Below are 21,046 nucleotides of genomic sequence, written 5' to 3'. Positions count from 1 at the left end.
TTAGTTACTAGTTACTTTGCAGATATGAATTATTACATTATAAAACATACATTAACCACTCAGCCCTATTCTATACATGGCTATTTGAAGATAGCCGATCTACAAGCTCACAGCACGTCGTGATGCGACGCGTTGTGAGCTGGTAGATCGGCTATTTTCAAACATTTTTGTACTTTTACTTTTGGTACTTTAAGTACATTTTGATACCAGTACTTTTGTACTCAAGTCAATTTTGAATTCCAGACTTTTACTTGTAACAGAGTACTTCTACATTGCAGTATTGATACTTTTACTTAAGTAAAACACTTGAGTACTCTTTCCACCACTGGGTGAAGCTGATCTGGCTGATGATAATGATGGAGGTGTGTGTGTGTGTGTGTGTGTGTGTGTGTGTGTGTGTGTGTGTGTGTGTGTGTGTGTGTGTGTGCATGTGCGTGCGCGTGCGTGTGTTTTAGATGACTGCAGGAAATGGTCTCGGCATGTGCACAGGGGCGGTGCTAACCCGTATGGATGCTCCCATTGGTCGATGTGTTGGCAACAGTCTGGAGGTGATGGAGTCACTGGAGGCACTGAAGGGACGGGGACCTCCTGACCTCATGGAGCTCGTCACAACACAGGGTGACAACCTACACCGTCAAATCCTCATTGTCAACCACTGAACCCTGTAGTAGTCAAACAGACCTGAGTTGCTGAAATGTACTTGAACCATTTTTCCCCCCCGTTTTTTTTACACCAAATCTCTTCGCCAAAAACAGCCGATCTATTTTTTAGCTAATGTTTCCCCCAGAATATGGATGCTGTCATGCTGGGGGTCAAGTGGTTCATTTAACAAACCATCCATTTGGTTACATTTGCACCCTAGTCTCAGAGTTAAGACCCAGCAGTACGAAAGGTCCTGGTGTGATATAAAACCAGCAGTACTGGAGGTCCTGGAAGGATATAAAACCAGCAGTACTAGAGGTCCTGGTAGGATATAAAACCTGCAGTACTAGAGGTCCTGTTAGGATAGAAAAACAGCAGTACTAGAGGTCCTGCTACGACAGGAAACCAGCTGTACTAGAGGTCCTGGTAGGATGGGAAACAAGTAAGACGTGCGAATGCTGGAAGCGAACGCAGCTCGAAAATATTGTGTATTTACGGACTTGTAATCCGTGTTATTTCACCATGATGGGGAGAGAACATTGACTGTGTGTGTGTGTGTGTGTGTGTGTGTGTGTGTGTGTGTGTGTGTGTGTGTGTGTGTGTGTGTGTGTGTGTGTGTGTGTGTGTGTGTGTGTGTGTGTGTGTGTGTGTGTGTGTGTGTTTTGCAGGCTGTTGTGCATTTTAATCAGAGCATTGTCTAAATTCCTGCACTCTGGCGCCCTCTGGCGGCTGTACACAGGCAGTGCATGCACACCATAGATGCACACAGACACACACACACAACCCGAGCACGGTTACATAGTAAGCTCCACTTGGTCTCCTTCCGCGTTCGCAACCAGCTGTACTACAGGTCCTGGTAGGATATAAAACCTGCAGTACTAGAGGTCCTGGTAGGATATAAAACCAGCAGTACTGGAGGTCCTGGTAGGATATAAAACCTGCAGTACTAGAGGTCCTGGTAGGATATATAACCAGCAGTACTAGAGGTCCTGGTAGGATATAAAACCAGCAGTACTGGAGGTCCTGGTAGGATATAAAACCTGCAGTACTAGAGGTCCTGGTAGGATATAAAACCAGCAGTACTAGAGGTCCTGGTAGAATATAAAACCAGCAGTACTAGAGGTCCTGGTAGGATATAAAACCAGCAGTACTAAATGTCCTGGTAGGATAGAAAACCAGCAGTACTGGAGGTCCTGGTAGGATATAAAACCTGCAGTACTAGAGGTCCTGGTAGGATATAAAACCAGCAGTACTAGAGGTCCTGGTAGGATATAAAACCAGCAGTACTAGAGGTCCTGGTAGGATATAAAACCAGCAGTACTAGAGGTCCTGGTAGGATATAAAACCAGCAGTACTAGAGGTTCAGGTAGGATAGAAAACCAGCAGTACTAGAGGTCCTGGTAGGATATAAAACCAGCAGTACTAGAGGTTCAGGTAGGATAGAAAACCAGCAGTACTAGAGGTCCTGGTAGGATATAAAACCAGCAGTACTAGAGGTTCAGGTAGGATAGAAAACCAGCAGTACTAATAGGTCCTTATGTACCAGGGGTGATTATGTGTATATGTGCTACTATATGTAGGAGGCATGTTGCTGATGATGTCTGGCAAGGTCTCTAGCCAATCAGAGGGTAGTAAGCTGATCTCTGAGGCTGTGACTGGTGGAGCTGCTCTGTCCAAGTTCCAGGCAATGATGCAGGCTCAGGGAGTAGCCAATGAGGTGGCTCGGTCATTATGCTCCGCCTCCACCCACACCGATTATCACAGGATTCTGAGGAAGGCTGAGCATCAAATGGAACTAAAGACTCAGACAGAAGGTACATATACTTAAATACATACATACAGGGGTGACGTTGGTAAGGGGGGGGGGGTTGGGGGCTGGTCTAAAGAGCATGGAGGGTAACATGTAATTTTGTTGCTGTTGGGCAAAATCTCCATATTTCATCTTTTTATGTTTTTTCTTAAATCAATGCCCTATTTTATATTTCATTGTTGGACAGTTTTGCGCAAAAGTAGCGAAAATAGCTGAATGATTGATTGATTGATTTAATACTTTATTAGCAAGTTAGTTAACTGTACATGTAGTACAGTAAAAATGTATGCTAAAAGGATAACACAAAATAGCACCAGCTATATAGCTGATCTGCATTGTGACCTTGTAGATTGGTTATTTTTATTATTTCTGTGGGCTTTAATGAGAAGCACCGAAGTGGGCGCTGTTCCGCTGGTTTGTGGCTTTTTTGTGTGTGTTGAAATCCCCATTGGAGATTCTTAGATCACGTCATATAAGGACTGAGTTCCAAAAATAAACACACCATCCCGGCATTTCTGTCAGGGGGGTGGCTCTGCATCGTTTATGATATTCATTCATATTTGATACAGCCTGTTTCTGGCAAAAATGTAATAAATTCTGCCTTAAAAGTTTTAAGAACTACACTTCCGGGTCTGAAATCACTATCCCTACAGCAGCCGCGTTCATGGGAAATGTAGTCTTTGGGACGTTTGACTCGTTTCTAACTTGTTAGCGTTTATTGAGTTACTCTTTAGGTAAATTTGTAAATGTCCACCTTCAGTCGATGCTTCATATCCATATGAGTAAAATCGCCAGGGTGGTGTGTTTATTTTTGGAACACAGTTCTTATTATAGCGGCGTCAGGACTTCAGTGCTCTATTGACGAGCTAGCTAGTGACTACATTAAAAACTACATTGGGTCAATTGGAACACAGGTTCTTTTTTCAATTTCTTCAAAAGTAACTGTTTGGACATACAACGTTTCTTTAGTGTGATTCACACTGATTTGCTCTCTCTCCCTCCCTGTGTGTGTGTGTGTGTGTGTGTGTGTGTGTGTGTGTGTGTGTGCGTGTGCGTGTGCGTGTGCGCGTGCGCGTGCGTGTGAGTAGGGACGATCAGGGACATCAGTGGGATGGTTATAGCTGAAGTGCTACATAAGTTGGGGGCGGGGCGGACGAAGTCTGGAGAACCTGTCAATCACAGTGTGGGAGCGGAGTTACTGGTATCATTGGGACAAAGGGTCAAAAAAGGTGAGGCTATCAAAAACGTTGGCTTTTATACGGAACAAACTGTAAATGACGGGGTTCATATTTTGCAACACCTCCCTCACTTTCTGGGGGGTCACTTCAGTTTTGACCCTCTCAAAACTATTCTTGCATCTATTTCTGCAATTTGCTAATATTTTTTATAAAATTAGAAATGTGTACGTTTTTAAGAATACTGGGTTTATTGTCTTGGCTAGCCGGACGGCCGAAGGCCTTAGACTATGTTTTAGACTTTTACTTTTACTTAAGTCTAAATAGTTCACCTAAAAAAATATTTTTTTCTATAGATTAGTCACCCCATGGAGACTTGAATGTATGGATATTTTTTTGTTTTTGTCGCATTCCTAAGCCAATAATTTGATGACCGGCAGCGGTTCCGGCATAGGAGACACAAAGAGTCTCCTTTGTATCTCCTACCGGAACCGCTGCCTACCGGTCCCTTTGTCAATAAAATTATTGGCTTAGGAATGAGACAAAAAAAATATCCATGAATTCAACTCTCCATGGGGTGACTAATCTATAGAAAAAATTTTGGGGGTGAACTATCCCTTTAAGTGCAACATCTGAGTACTGCTTCCACCACTGCTTACTCTCCTTCTCCGTCTCCTCATCCCGTGTGCGTGTGCGTGTGCGTGTGCGTGTGCGTGTGCGTGTGCGTGTGCGTGTGCGTGTGCGTGTGTGTGTGTGTGTGTATGTCCAGGTGTTCCATGGCTGTGTGTGCACTATGAGCTTCCAGCTCTGACTTCAGTCCAGATCAATCAGCTGCAGAATGCTCTCACCGTTGGACCAGACAATAACACCCACTCACACACACTGGTGGCTGAGCTACTACTGCCCCAGTGACACGCACGCACGCACGCACGCACGCACGCACGCACGCACGCACGCACGCACGCACACAAACACACGCACACACACACACACACACAATTTTTAGGTATTTTTACTTTACTGGAAATTGGAGTGTTTCCAATTTTCAATACTTTTACTTCTACTCCACTACATCTCAGAGGCAATTATAGTACTTTTACTCCACTACAATTATTGGAAAACTTTAGTTTCTACAGTAGTTACTTTGCAAATATAAATTATTACATCATAAAACATACATTAGCCACTTTAGCCCTATTTTATACCCAGGCTATTTGAAAATAGCCAATCTACAAGCTCACAACATGTCGCACCGCGACGCGTTGTGAGCTTGTAGATCTGCTAATTTCAAACATTTTATTATTTTTACCTTTGGTACTTTAAGTACATTTTGATACCAATACTTTTACTCAAGTAAATTTAGAATTCAGGACTTTTACTTGTGTACTTCTACATTGCAGTATTGATACTTTAAACACTTGAGTACTTTTTCAACCACTGGCACACACACACACACACACACACACGCGCGCGCGCGCGCACGCACGCACGCACGCACGCACGTACGCACGCACGCACGCACGCACGCGCACACACACACACACACACACACACACACACACACACACACACACACACACACACACACACACACGGGAGTAGATGCTTAGGAATAAAATGTTTCATTTGAAACTTTGTTTTCATGTGATTTTGTAAAAACAATATAATAATAAGTCTTTCCTCCCTCCATGCTGGTGTGAGACAGACAGACAGACAGACAGACAGACAGACAGACAGACAGACAGACAGACAGACAGACAGACAGACAGACAGACAGACAGACAGACAGACAGACAGACAGACAGACAGACAGAAAATGCCACTGAATTTATGCTGTAGATCAGGGATACTCAAATAGCTGAACCTGTGGGCCACATTACCAAAATGGCAAGGGGCCAGTTGATAAAATGACAACATTAAAGGGACAGTTCATGCCTTTAATTCATTTGGGGGAATGACCCATCACATTGATCCAATTTCATATACGAAGATAAGTGTGCTTGAATAGCTCAATATCTCTTGACTTCAGACCACAAGGTTGTGGGATCGAATCCTAACAAAGGATACCCAGCATCTGAGCATTCTGGCTCCCATGGATCTACTAACTTTTTCTCCTTTAAGTGGCCATTGCAATTGACAATGCATTGGGCGCTTAAAGTTAAATATTTCAAAAACTATACTACTAGGTGTAAGTGTGTAGTATTAGTAGGATTAGTAGCCTGCCAAAGTTTGTACTTGTTTCCCTCTAAATGTCCATTGCCGCATTGACAATGCATTGGGCGCTTAAAGTTAAATATTTCCAAAACTACAAATGATTTCAAAGAAAATATCTCAAGCATGCATGTCCACAGTAAGGTGGAATTTTTAAATTGTGAATTGAGTTTCTAGGTGAAAGTTTGTTTTAGTTTTTTTTTAGGTGCCAAAATCCTCCATCGACCTTCATTATACATTTCTGAACTTTTAAAGGAGTATATTTCTAAAACTATGAAACATTTCAAAGATTCATTTTCAGGCAAACATGTCTACAGTAAGATGAACATTTTAAAGTATGAATGGGGTTACTAGGTGTAAGTATGTAGGATTAGTAGCCTGCCAAAGTTTGTACTTGTTTCCCTCTAAATGTCCATTGCCGCATTGACAATGCATTGGGCGCTTAAAGTTAAATATTTCCAAAACTACAAATGATTTCAAAGAAAAAATCTCAAGCATGCATGTCCACAGTAAGGTGGAATTTTAAAATTGTGAATGGAGTTTCTAGGTGAAAGTTTTTTTGAGTTTTTCTTTAGGTGCCAAAATCCTCCATCGACCTCCATTATACATTTCTGAACTTTTAAAGGAGTATATTTCTAAAACTATGAAACATTTCAAAGATTTATTTTCAGGCAAACATGTCCACAGTAAGATGAACATTTTAAAGTTTATATGGGGTTTCTACATGTAAGGGTACGGTCACAACGAAGTTTAATTCTACCTATATGGACAGATTCTGCCAATGCTTTTCAATGGGAATGGTCCATTCTCCGCTGCGTTGAATAAATCCATGCATTTTTGCCTTCCTGGATGATTATTCATGTAATAGTATGTAATTAAATATAAGATAATAACTTCATTCTGTCAAAAAATATATATATTAAAAAAAAAAAAAAAAAATATATATATATATATATATATATATATATATATATATATATACAGTATATAATGAGGGGTCACACAAAAAGGGTGGAATCCCCCCAAAATAGGAGAAATTGAATAACAGGAGTCTCTGGTAAGTGAAAACATATATATATATATATATATATATATATATATATATATATATATATATATATATATATATATATAATACATTTTTGTATTGATTGATTGATTGGTGGGCCAGTCAATATTGTGCCGCGGGCCTGAGTTTGAGTATCACTGTACCTACACATTTAACCTGAAGAGCCATGGATTGTGTGTGTGTGTGTGTGTGTGTGTGTGTGTGTGTGTGTGTGTGTGTGTGTGTGTGTGTGTGTGTGTGTGTGTGTGTGTGTGTGTGTGTGTGTGTGTGTGTGTGTGTGTGTGTGTGTTCTACCTATATGGACAGATTCTGCCAATGCTTTTCAATGGGAATGGTCCATTCTCCGCTGCGTTGAATAAATCCATGCATTTTTGCCTTCCTGGATGATTATTCATGTAATAGTATGTAATTAAATATAAGATAATAACTTAATTCTGTCAAAATATATATATATATATATATATATATATATATATATATATATATATATATATATATATATATATATACAGTATATAATGAGGGGTCACACAAAAAGGGTGGAATCCCCCCAAAATAGGAGAAATGGAATAACAGGAGTCTCTGGTAAGTGAAAACATATATATATATATATATATATATATATATATATATATATATATATATATATATATATATATATATATATATATATATATATGTTTGTATTGATTGATTGATTGGTGGGCCAGTCAATATTGTGCCGCGGGCCTGAGTTTGAGTATCACTGTACCTACACATTTAACCTGAAGAGCCATGGATTGTGTGTGTGTGTGTGTGTGTGTGTGTGTGTGTGTGTGTGTGTGTGTGTGTGTGTGTGTACTTTTTTATAGTTTTAGTTTAATTAACTGGAATCTGCAGTTTCCAATTTGAAGCTGTTTCGTGGAGATGCTTTGCTGCCATCTAGTGGACATTTCCAGATGATGTAGGTCGGTCGTGATCTTTCATTGAGGCTTTTTCCTCCGAGGTGGAAAGACTGGTGATGCGAGGTTAATTGAGGCTAGAAGTAGTTGGCAAGAGAAGTTTGTCAACATTTTAATTTATTTAGAGAATAACTTTGCCAAAACCTCTCCAGCCGTAGAGGCTCAGAGTTAAGTCAACATGTTCGAAAGTCTCTCAAGGTTCATTTAGGAATAATTATTTACCGGTAGTTAATTTGATTTGTTCTCTCTAGGCTCAAAAAATCAACACACTTTGAAAGTGGGTTCGGGGTTCACTAATTTAGGAAGCTTAATATATTTCAGTGGTGGAAGAAGTACTCAAGATACTTTACTTACAAAGTAGCAATACCACAATATAAAAATACTCTGTTAGAAGTAAAAGCCCTGTTTTCAAAATGTACCAAAAGTAAAAGTACTAAAATGTTTGAAAATAGCAGATCTGTGAGCTTGTAGATATAAATAGCCGATATATAAAATATGGCTAAAGTGGTTAATGCATATTTTATGATATTTCTTTTTAAATTCAATTTAAAGGGATAGTTCACCTCCAAAATTACATTTTTTTCTATCGATTATTCACCCCATGAAGACTTGAATTCATGGATATTTTTGTTTTTGTCACATTCCTAAGCCAATAATTTGATGACTGGCAGCGGTTACTGTAGGACATAAAGAGTCCCCTTTGTATCTCCTACCCTAACCGCTGCCTTCCGGTCCGCTGGTCATCAAATTATTGGTTTAGGAATGAGACAAAAACAAAAGAATATCCATGATGGAACATGAGTGTTCCATACACCCATGCTGTTTTTGTCACTTAAGTCGTCTTGTACATTGGAAATTGTATTTATATACTTTATTTTTCTGAGTATCTTTGCACCCCCCCACACACTCACTCAAAGGAACAAAATGGAAATAAGCTCTCCAGCTTTGTGTTTTATTATTTTGACAAAATAATATATACATACAAAAATGTTGATGCATATGCAGTTTTAGATGCCAACTAAGATCAGTCAATGAATCAATTCATCAATCAAAATGCCTGTTTTGAATCAGCATCACTGCATCCAATACGTACAGTCAGTGTAACCCTTAGAAAAGTAACTAGAGACAAATTTGATGCTTTTTAAGACCAAAGGAAAAACAGAGTTTCAAGAGTTTTGGAAACAATACTTCTGATAAAAGATCTACACAGGTAATATTTGTTATTAATCCAAAATAACCATATAGCATATTTTGTCAATGCAGTTCTTATTCTGAAGTCTGCTACAAGAAGAACTATTTTCATTAGTGGGCTGGCTAACATGACGACGGTGTTAGAATCCTAATGGTGTCTAATATAGGCTAAATTAAGACAAACAAGAGTCACAGAGAATGTAAATGTGGGGTCATAAGTGCTCCTTATAGGTGTCCGGGTGGTGCAAGGGTAACATTCCTGCCCACTACCCCTCCACAGTGCATACAGCTTGGCCGTGTTCAAGGGTTGGAAGCCGGGCGGGGAGGGCGATTTTGGTTCTCCAGTGAGTGTTTCAGAATGCTTGCTTCAGAATTTACGCCACACTCGCTCCGGAGGCCGCGCCCCCTTGAACCCAAACACGCCCCTATGGCCATCTTGAGTGACAGTGATGCGTCCAAACACTACTTTATTAACAGTTTGCAAAGACAAGCGCAGAAATGTACAGTTCAATACAAGGTCTGCTAAGAGGATGTTAAACCCAGGAAAGCACTATGGCATGTTTCCATTGGGGTCCTTTGTACAAGACTACGCAAATAAACAAGTAGAAATTGAGAACAAAAATATGTACAGTTACAGTAAACAGTTAAACTTGAAAGGGGGGCAATAATAACTGTTAAAAAGCAGCAAACAGAAGGGTGTTTTAAAAGGCGATCTAAAAGAACTAAGAGTGGTAGCCGACCTGGCGTTTATGTAATATAAGTAAGTGTAAATATACGTTGCGTCATCGCCTTGATATATAACTGCGTTAGCCTGTTCTCATAGGAAACACTCAGGACGGCATGCAGGGCGTGTTTGGGTTCAAGGGGGCGCGGCCTCCGGAGTGAGTGCGACGTAATTCTGAAGCACGCGTGAGTGACACAGGTTGGTCAGGGTGCCTGTTTGGTGGGGAGGGGAACAGGGGAGGCATTGCATGTTCCCACGCAACACATTATATCCTCCGGTAGAAACTCCTCACTGTCAGAGTGTAGAAGAGAGAGTGACGTCACGCTTTGATCTTGCCGTAAAGCGGGCTGCTATGGGCTATAGTTCCAAACATTGGAACTATCTCATTGAGATACAGAGCACATCGGAATTCCATTCTTACGATGGGAGTCGACGCTAGTGTCATAACTCTCTTATACGGCTCTGCTCACTGGCAGGTGGACAAGAAGCAGTTGGTGACGTCATGTGGTTGGTCTACACCACTGTTTCTCAACATCGGGTCCAGGGACCACCAGGGGTCGAAATGGACCCTTACGGGTCTGTAACTCTGGAACCGAATGGACCTGTAACTCTCACAGTTAAATTAACACTGACCTTGAAATGTAAAGGTTTGAGAGTCACTGTTATACACGATTCACAGTAAGGGTCCGCAGTGACAGGGACTATGTGGGGGCATTGGCATAGAGATTAATTTGGGAGGAGAAAAAAAAAAAAAAAGATGAAGGAAAAAAACAAGCGCTCCTTACACCCAACCGGATGACAGTGGTTTGAACTGACGCGACAATGACATTCTCGGAGCCCTGTTCTCTTACTAGCGGGCCTGATTGGTCACTAGGAGCCCAGTTCTCTTACTAGTGGGCCTCTCTTGTCACTAAGAGCGTCCCTCCAGCAGCAGGTCCATATAAGCTCCGGTCACCAGACTGTCGTCGGAAACTCCCAGAGCCTTCATCAGATCCCGGGCCACCTTAAAACAAAGACACCCATCAATGAAACTATGAAACATCTGATCAATGTATTGTTGTCAATATCAAAAATACATCAGTCAATATTCATTTTAAGCAACCTGAGGAAGAAAAGAACAATTGAAAAACAAACCTGCTGTCCCTCCTCAACACTCTGATCAGGACGCATCACAACCTAACACAGAGAGAGAGAGAAATAATTAAGGGGGTTCATTTCTTATTGACTTCATTACTATATTTAACATTGCTTGGCTATAATTGCCTCGCACAGAACATAGCAATCAGTTCATCTAAAAAAAAAAACTTTCCTCTTAGCTGTAATTATGTTCAAGCTGCATGCGTCCAAAGTTTACATTATATTTAGGCCTGTCACAATCAATACATCACCTTATCTCAATTATTTGAGTTGATTGCTATTTGGCATAATTGTCAGAATTGTTTCCATTAATCTAGAATCTATTTTAGAATCATCAAGAATAGCAGATGTACAAGATCACAACGCATTGCGGTGCGTTGTGTAGATTGGCTATTTCCACTATTTTATCATTTAAAAAAAAATATATATACAGTATATCGCATTATCACTTGCACAACGGGTGCAGCCACACTGGGGCGCATCAAAACCTGTTGGCACCTCTCTCAGAGCTTGGTTCTCTTTTGGAGTGTCGACAGGTGGCACAGAGCATGAAATGAGTACGAGTTTGAGGACTTTAATCTATGTGAGTTAGAAGAAAGCACAAGAGTAACCTCTTTTTATTTATTTTTTTTCCAAAATGTCTAGTGTTTCCAATTCCAATTATTATGTATTAATATAAACACCAAATATGCAAAAGCTGCCAGGTTGGGAACATACTGCCATACATATTTATATTTTATTTAGTCCTGCTTATTGAAATATGACTAATGTGTTTTGACTGGTAGCTGGGTGTCTGTGCGATCAGTTGGTGTGAATGTGAGTCATGAATTAAATATACATTACATTATGTCTTCACCTCATGACTCCATCACTGATATGACAAAGTTCCAGATTTCTGACATCACCATCTGAACCTCCAGCTCCATAGTGTTGCTGTGTGTGTGTGTGTGTGTGTGTGTGTGTGTGTGTGTGTGTGTGTGTGTGTGTGTGTGTGTGTGTGTGTGTGTGTGTGTGTGTGTGTGTGTGTGTGTGTGTGTGTGTGTGTGTGTGTGTGTGTGTGTGTGTGTGTGTGTGTGTGTGTGTGTGTGTGTGAGAGAGATAGTTTATTACCTCCAGCTCCATATAGTGTCCCAGTCCCTCCACTGTGTCCAGATGAACCCTAGTTTGACCAATCAGATACAGATGCCTCTCCTTTCGTACCTCTCCTTTAATACCGATGGCATCAGACAGCACCGTCTACACAAACACACACACACACACACACACACACACACACACATATTTATCACTTACCCAGCCGTTATTTGTCCTGGGGGATGGGGTGATAGAGACCCCTTATCACAGTGCTTTTCCAACCTTTTAATTTCAAGGACCCAAACGCAGAGTGACTGAACCAAACCTTATGCTCCTCAAAACAACTGGTTTAGCGTCGCATCGTGTTGTGCTTGGTTGCAGGTGTTTTCACAGACATTTTACAGTTTAGGCATTTAGCAGACGCTATTAATCCAGAGCGATTTACAACCAATCCCTCCATTGAGGGCCGATCATGCTTCAAAACAGGAACCATCATCCCGATCCAGAAAAAGAGCAAGGTAACCCGGGTTAAACGACTGGAGGCCTGTAGCACTCACACCTATAGCGAGCAAATGCTTTAAGAAACATGTCAGAGAGACGATCAACAACAAGTTGCCACTCACACTCGACCCGCTAGAATTTGGCTACCGTCAGAACAGATCCACGGATGAATGCCACTGCTGCATCACTTCACACCACCCTCTCACACCTTGAGGGAGACAAATCCTACGTGAGATACCAAATGTTGTGTTGCCTATTTTCCTATATTTTGGCAGGCAGTACATATTGTATGGAATTCATTAAAGACCAGAATAATGATGAATAAAGATTTGACAGGCCTGGCTATCATCATCATTGTTCACATGATCAATAATCTGATTAAACAACATTACATTGTTATTTTTTCTTTATCAGTCGTTATGACAATGATTTCCTCCCCACACACACCTCTGTGTGTCGTATCCTACTGACTCACCTGCCAGTGAGGAGCCCCCACCGGGAGGACATAGAGCCTCCGTCCTACTCCTGTCACAATTATTACATCATCGTCTAATCGCAATTATTTGAGATAATCGCAATTGTTTTTGCATAATCGTCATAATCGTTTCCATGTTGAACAATGTTCACACATTTTCGAATACTAAAAAAAGCTGAAATAGCAGATCTACAAGCTTACAACACGTCACTTTGTGACGCGTTGTAAGCTTGTAGATCAACTATTTCCGCAATTTTTACTTTGTATCTTTGTATATTTAAGTTATTTGTCATATCTGCCCTGTGCAATATTTGATTACAAAGCCTAAAAGGCAAACAGAAATGTAATTTGTATTCATATGTTCCAATGTTCAATGCCAAAAACACAATTCAATCGTTAACCACAATTATTTGTGGGCCAATTAATGGTGCCAAATGGAACCAAATGGACCCTGTAAAGGGTCAGAGCTGTGGGGGTCCTTGAAATGAAAAGGTTTGCGAACCACTGTATTGGCGTGTCACTCACCTTCAGGTCGTCGGGGTGCTGTGTGGGAGTGATGGAGTAACGAGACAGTTTGGGTCCATCTGAGTCTGGACGCTCATAGAAGATCAACTGTCCTGAACCATCCTGGTACACAGACAGAGAAACACACAGTGACATACAGACAGGTGCAGACAGACAGACAGACGGATAAGAGGGAGAAAAATACAGACAAACGGACAAAAACAGGTGGAGAGAGAAACAGGAAGACAGACAGACAGACAGACAGGTAGAGAGACAGGCAGTTACAAAATGTAAAGGTGATGTTATGGATTTGATTGTGTGTGTGTGTGTGTGTGTGTGTGTGTGTGTGTGTGTGTGTGTGTGTGTGTGTGTGTGTGTGTGTGTGTGTGTGTGTGTGTGTGTGTGTGATCTTTGCGTACTCTCTGATCACATCATCAGTGTATGATCAGAATCAATCGGACATTTTATTTCTAACAATTTTAATTTAATTAGGATGACTGATGATCGCCGATTGGCAACACCTCTGCTAATGTAAAGGTTATTATTGTACCATGTAACACTAACCAGACCCTTTTTTTTAATTATAGTTGATTTACTGTGTAAAAATTCCAATCAGTCCGTTGTGGTTCAAAGGTAATTTCCTAATTATGGGTTGACAGTAAGGTCTCAGAGGCACTTGCCTGTCGGGCAAGTACAGGTCATTTTATACTTGCCCACAGGTCTTGCCCGAAAAGTAAATCGTCCTTTATAAAATGATAGGTTAAATTTGAATTACCATTCAATTAAATTTGATTTGATTTGATTTGATTTATTTGAAAAGCCAAAAACCACATGGTCACCGCAGTTCGAGGATAACACAAGAAAGTCCTGAGACTTATTTCCGTTGAGGTCCTCTTACAATTAACAATCAATACGTTAAAAATACAGTACAATACAAAACACATATAACTACCGAAACACTACATAGACACAAGTGACATACACAGTACACATTACACAACAATACAAAACACAAGTAACATTTACAGTACATACATACAAACAATAGAACACATGTAACATACACAGTACACAAACAAGTGCTACCTTATCTTTCCTAGTCTAAAGACCCTCTATAGGGGAACCTTTTCTAATAGACATGATTTAGTTTTGTATTTAAAAGTCCACAGATTGGTTGTCAGTTTGACACTGTTTTCGAGGTCATTCCACTGTGTGGCTCCTATGTAAGTAAATGATTCCCTGCCTACTTTACTTTTAAAAGCCGGATGGCTCACATCTGCTACACTGGCTCTGGTGAAAAAATTGTGTACTTCGCTTCTCTGAGTAAAACATGTCTTTAAAAATATGGGGACCTCGCCATATATTATCTTATGAACCATGGTCAATCTGGCCATGGTTACCCTGGATTCCACTGGGAGCCAGTTGAGTTCTCTAAACTGGATCCTACCTATATGGGATCTGGGTTCTAACCCTAGAATGACCCTGATCAGTCTATTCTGAGCTGACTGTAGCTTTGTTTTGAGGGATTTCATTAAGCCCTCGATGTACATGCAAAATCAAAATGGCACATAATAAGAGAATTGGCCACCACCTGTTTTGTCTCCCTATCCAAGTACCTTGCTGTCCTTGCCAGAAATTTAGTCAATCCGGAGACTTTGCTCAATACCTTGCTGGCCATATTTCGGCCATCTAGATTACCCTCCAAGATACATCCCAGGTATTTCACCGATGATTTTGCTTCAATGTAGTCAGAATTTAATTTGACCTTGAAAACAGGGCTCTTTCCTAATTTGATTTTAGAGCCAAACAGAATTGATTCTGACTTCCCTGTGTGTAGAGATAACTTGTTATCTATAAGCCAGGAATTAACATTTGTCAATTCCTCACTCAGGGAACTCTCCAGTGTGAATTGTTCCTTATGGGACATCAGCAGAGCAGAATCATCGGCATACAAGAACAAATCACAGTTACAGGCGTCTGTCATATCATTCACGTATACCAAAAACAGTGCTGGGCCTAGAATGCTTCCCTGAGGAACACCACATTTCATGATGCTTAAATCAGACAAAACACCATTTACCTCTACCCTCTGTTCGCGATCCGTTAGGTAGGATTGAAACCATTTGCATGCTGCCCTGTCTGCCCCCAGGGCCTCAAGCTTATTGAGAAGTCTAATGTGGTTCACCGTGTCGAATGCTCGCCGTAAGTCAAGTAATACCATTCCACATAGCTTCCCACTATCAACCTCTTTCCTAATTTGTTCTGTTAAGAATAATAAACATGTGTCAGTTGAGTATGACTTTCTAAAGCCTGATTGGAGTTTGTACATTAGATTGTTCCTATTTAAGTACTCGTTTAATTGGTCATTAATTACCCTCTCAAATATTTTTGACACTGAACCCAAAACTGACACCGGTCGATAGTTACCGGGGTCATTTTTGGCTCCTTTTTTAAACAGGGGGAGTATTTTGGCCTTTTTTAGGTCATGGGGGAAGACACCCTGTTCAATTGATAGGTTGAAGATGTGCGTGATACTGGGCGCTATCTGCATTGCAGCATCCCTTAAAAAGAGAGGAGCTATTCCATCCAGGCCTGTGGCCTTAGTGCAATTGATCTTGGACAGCATCTCATATACCATCTCCACCTCTACCTTCTGCAGGGAGAATGAGTTGGAACACACTCCTTGTTTCCCATAAAACTCCCTGACCCTGTCTATGTCATAAATCCCAGGTGCCAATGGCAATTTGGAAACCAGATCTGCTGCGACATTTGTGAAATAATCATTGAATTTATTTGCAACCAATTTTTGGTCGAATACCATCTCTTCATTAATTTTAAGGCCTATATTACTGCATTTATTGCTTTTGACTTTATCTCCTGCACCTAGTTCTTTTAGAGTCTTCCAGAGTTTTTGTGTGTTGCTTTTATTCTCTAATATTTGTTCTTTATAATGAGTCTGTTTTGTGCTAATAATGAGCCTCTGAGTTTTATTCCTCAGCTCTCTAAAAAGGGCCAAATCTTCTACAGTGTTCGTTTTACAATAGCTCTTGTGGGCTTTCTCTCTGGACCTGATTGACTCCAAAATGTCATTATTGAACCAACGGCTGGACCTCTGTTTAATTCTCACCTGCCTAAGTGGTGCGGTTGAGTCAATAGCTTGGTGGAAGATCTTCCCAAAAATTTCCCATGCTTTATTGACACTACCACATGTTAAATCTGGAGTCCAGTCCTTCTTGCCTATTTGCTCTATGAATTTTTCCGCTGTATAATTTTTGAAAGTCCTTGCTAGGACAGTCTTGTGAGCGTGAAATCTTTCCTTCTCTATTCTTCTCGTACAGTATGTCATAAAGTGATTGCTGATGCCATACACAATGGTGCCACTCTGTGATACTTTTGAGACATCTGAGACTAGAATAAGATCAATGATGGATTTCGTTGTTTCACTTACTCTCGTGGGTTGTTTTATTAATTGCGTAAAACCAAAGGAGTTACACACATTTTCAAACCCTTTAAAGGAAGGGTGGGAAGGTTTAGATACATCTGTGTTCATATCTCCCATTACCAGAGTCTCCATTGAATCAGCAACGTTGGATAACACTGTGTTATCCAACACAGTAAAATTAAACACTTATTTTTTTACTTTCTACTTGCGAATTATGGGGCTGCACGATAAAAAATGTCATACCTCAATATGTATGCCAAATATATAAATAGCTATGAATATGACTATGGGTTAAAGCTCTATATTCTGATAGTACTCATTGCTATAGAGTGTTTGTTCAGTAACAGGGGTCTCTCTGTCTCTCCAGCTCTTTGATAGACAGAAAATAAATTTCCAGTTAGGTGACACCATTTCAGCCAATCAGGAGAGAGTACCCATTTATCAGCTTCATTTTTATAATGTTCCAGTTCCAATTTTTGCATGCTCATTTCTTTGTGTCATCACTTCCAATTTCACTTGTTTAATCTGTATCCTGTCTGAGTTCTCTGTCCTGATTCGATAAAATTGGTATCCTGACTCTAAAAGGCATTTTCTGTTTAATAAAAAGAGCTGGAGAGACAACATGTGCACCTGCCCGTGGGGCAACCAGATAGCAAACTTCACCTGCCCTACCATTTTATTTACCTGTCAGTACACAAAATCATCATCGATAGGCTAGAATGTAATTCTAGTGTGTGTGTGTGTGTGTGTGTGTGTGTGTGTGTGTGTGTGTGTGTGTACTGTGTAGAGGGTCTTACCATGAAGTCCCGCAGTTTTAGTCTTCCTTTGCTGCAGTTAAAAAAGGTATCGTGCTGTCTGATGATGGTTCCCTCTGATTGGCTGAGCTGATGAGCCTTCTCAGCCAATAGCGTAGCGTCGGTCACTCTGGCCTTGATCTCCACGTTGGATGGCATGACGCTACGGAGCATGTTTATAACATGGTCACATGTTATTTCAACTTCCTTTTACAACAAAATGACAGAAAAATAAAGGAAAGACAATAAAAAACCTAAACTAAACTAAAGCTACAATCCATACGTTTGATGTCCACTCCCTACAGAAAGAGATAATTCAACTGTAACACCAAGGATTCGTACGTGAGTCTCCCTTATGGGAAGCCAGACCTGAGGCCAATTCTACAAATGCCTTCTAAATGAGTAGTTCTCAACGTAAAAAGAAAATATTTCAAAAGAAGACGAAAACAATAAGCTTGTCATATGGGAATCAAAATCTGTTGGAAATATTGTATTTTGATGTGGTGTCATAATAAAATTTAATGTTGATATGACAGACTGACTATCAAGAAAAATAGAAACATGGCACTAAATGTCAAAAAGGTTATCGACCCCTGAGTGTTCTGAATCAAACGCAGCTGTCTGATGTTAGTTTTTTTGGGGGGGGGGGGGGGGGGCTGACATACAGTAACTAAACTATGTGTTGGCGGAGCCTAATTAACAACTGAATCGTTGAATTACTTGATAAATTGTTAGAACTGCACTGTACATCAAGTGGTTCTCAAACCTTTTCATGTCAAGAACCCCAAATTGATGTGTATTTGGCCACAGAGAGCCCCATTTGTGTTTATTATTATTATTCTTATTATTCATTTATTTACTTTCCGAAAATAACAGATATTGTAACTCAAGCAAGGTCATGCTGGTGTGAATGACAGCCATGTGCAGGATATACAGTAACAACACAGATCATATCTAAAATGTCTCTAAATTATTTAGAAAATAGCCGATCTACAAGCTCACAAAGCGTTCAACAACATTCCTGTGATTTACAGTGGTTCTCATAGTGGGGTCCTTGAGGGGGTCCCAAATGGACCTCTTGCAGGTCTGTAATTCTGAGAGTGGACCACCTTACGGGTCCATTTGGTTCCATTTTGTACACTCTCAGAGTTATGGGGGTCCTAGTGCAGTTATCCCGGTGCCCACCTTTTCTGGTGCCCACTCTTCCTAGTGCCCAGTCTTCCCAAAATGATGGTGCCCAGATGTCCCTAGTGCCCACCTATCCTGTATCCAGTGGTGGAAAGTAACTAAGTACATGTTCTCAAGTACTGTACTTAAGTAAAATGTTTAGGTATTTTTAATTTACTGGAGTATTTCCAATGTTCGGTACTTTTACCTCTACTGTCTCTACTACATACTTTTACTTAGGTAAAACATTTGAGTAATTTTTCCACCACTGAAGGTTTCAATGTCTTTAATTCTCACACAAAGAGTCACATCACATTAACATTAAGACGCAGTTCTTACCTGTAAACTAAAAGCTTCTCAAAGTGAAATGTTGTTCTTTCTGTGGAGGACCGCGCCGTCTTGATTTTACCGCGGGAAAGCTCTTCCGGTTCCGGTTCTATTTGTTTTTCCGCTTCCGGTGCAAATTGAATCGTTCCGGTGATAGCTTATTTTTAACTCTATGTGTAATAATAGACCAACAACAGCATAATAAAAAACTATGATTATGACAAATATTACGGTGAACTGGTTGCTCTTCTGAGTTATATTATATATATATTAAACACTTATATATTTACATTAACGTGTCTTCCTTGTTACTAGAGAGGAGAAAGTCCACTACACGTATTTCACCAGTAGGGGGCAGCATCGTACAATATTTGCACACTGACTGTGTACAGTCAGTGACGTAAATGGAGAGAGAGAGAGAGAGAGAGAGAGAGAGAGAGAGAGAGAGAGAGAGAGAGAGAGAGAGAGAGGGAGAGAGCGAAAGAGGGAGAGAGAGGGGGAGCATCTGGTTGGCAGATCTTTAGAGATTATGGGAAAGGTTGCTTAATACCAGTGCTTTTTGATCGATTGATTGATTGATTGATTGATTGATTGATTGATTGATTGATTGATTGATTGATTGATTGATTGATTGATTGATTGATTGATTGATTGATTAGTAGCAGTTTGAAACAACAGCAAAACAAGCAGCAGGGCTTGTTTCCATTGTGGTCAATTGTAGCTACTCAATTCATCATCATATGTTACATATCAGCTTGCGCTAAAAGCAATAATAAAGGATACATTTATATTCAAAAAGTGTGGAGGGGCAGAGGATGCCACTCACACGGGGCTCCTTCCATAGAGCTTGCTGAGGGAGTGCGTAATTTGCATCTCTGAGGCAAATAGTAGTAGGGGATCAATTCATCTAAGTCCAATTACATTTTGAGGTCGATGTTTTTAGGTCAGATTTAAATTTGGCTGGGGAATCGAAGTTGATTGTGGCAGTATACAGTAGCTGCTGTGTGTGTGTGTGTGTGTGTGTGTGTGTGTGTGTGTGTGTGTGTGTGTGTGTGTGTGTGTGTGTGTGTGTGTGTGTGTGTGTGTGTGTGTGTGTGTGTGCGTGCGTGCATGCGTGCGTGTGTTGTGACTTTCCCTCATGGGAAACATAAAACAAAAAACAATAAGGGTCTATCTATCTATCTATCTATTTGCCTTTCTCTCTCTCTACCCACTCACCTGTCATCTACTTGATCAATACATCAATGCTAATCACTTTACTCGTCATCAAGGTCCATCTGGGTGGTTTAGGAGCATGTGTTTTAATTTGTTGGAGAAAAAGGGTCAGCAGAGACAGAGAGGGGCGTTTGGCTTGGGTTTCACACAGCAGACCACCTGTGGAGTCTGGGGGTGTAGAGTAACAACCTTCTCTCAGAGTATGCTAGTATATAGGATGTAAACATGTATTAACTAGGTCACCATCATTTTGACCAGTTTCAGGTTTTCTTTTGGCCAAAATGAAAGGACCATAGCTGTTGGTCTGGCATGTTTAGCCCATTTAGCCCAGTGTAGGCCTACTTTACATTACTGCCGATTCGTTTTCCAAAGCATAGTGTGGCTGGTTATTCACAACATGCTCACAATGCAGCGTTGTGACATGACATTGTAGATCACAGTTGATGGTCTGACGGTCACAGTTGGTCAGAGGCAGTGGTGGAAAAAGTGTTCAAATATTTTACCTACAGTAAGTAAAAGTACCAATACTGCAATGTAGAAATACTCTGTTACAAGTAAAAGTCCGGAATAAAAAAATAATTTTTGAGTATTTGGTATCAAAATGCACTTAAAGTACCAAAAGTACTCATTATGCAGAATGTCCCATT

General features: G+C 40.4%; 3 protein-coding genes and 1 long non-coding RNA gene across 4 annotated transcripts in view; 1 reads left to right on the top strand and 3 right to left on the bottom strand.

The window, feature by feature from the left end:
• Positions 1–4,572, top strand: part of tymp (thymidine phosphorylase) — a 10,207-nt gene extending 5,635 nt beyond the window's left edge. The window contains exons 8-11 of the mRNA XM_080421626.1: positions 456–618; positions 2,223–2,456; positions 3,541–3,681; positions 4,397–4,572. Coding sequence (XP_080277752.1) covers positions 456–618; positions 2,223–2,456; positions 3,541–3,681; positions 4,397–4,539 — 681 coding nt within the window. The 3' untranslated portion in view covers positions 4,540–4,572. The remainder of the gene's footprint in view (positions 1–455; positions 619–2,222; positions 2,457–3,540; positions 3,682–4,396) is intronic.
• LOC308079380 (ras-related protein Rap-1b) overlaps positions 1–21,046 on the bottom strand; it is a 323,403-nt gene that overhangs the window by 266,976 nt on the left and 35,381 nt on the right. The window lies entirely within an intron of this gene.
• Positions 1–21,046, bottom strand: part of LOC308079382 — a 292,916-nt gene that overhangs the window by 266,976 nt on the left and 4,894 nt on the right. The window lies entirely within an intron of this gene.
• Positions 8,806–19,279, bottom strand: LOC308079764 (uncharacterized protein). Its single transcript, XM_080421358.1, has 6 exons — positions 19,197–19,279; positions 17,694–17,853; positions 13,476–13,577; positions 12,011–12,136; positions 10,898–10,939; positions 8,806–10,766 (listed from the first exon to the last, which is right to left on the bottom strand). Exons 2-6 carry the CDS (start codon positions 17,847–17,849, stop codon positions 10,674–10,676), a joined length of 519 nt encoding a protein of 172 aa, XP_080277484.1. The 5' UTR covers positions 17,850–17,853; positions 19,197–19,279; the 3' UTR covers positions 8,806–10,673.

The sequence above is a fragment of the Gymnoscopelus braueri genome (genome assembly GCF_963280865.1).
Source record: "Gymnoscopelus braueri genome assembly, chromosome: 23".
NCBI classification, from domain to species: domain Eukaryota; kingdom Metazoa; phylum Chordata; class Actinopteri; order Myctophiformes; family Myctophidae; genus Gymnoscopelus; species Gymnoscopelus braueri.
The sequence above is the reverse complement of the archived record's forward strand: the minus strand, read 5'-3'. Positions and strand labels throughout refer to the sequence as shown.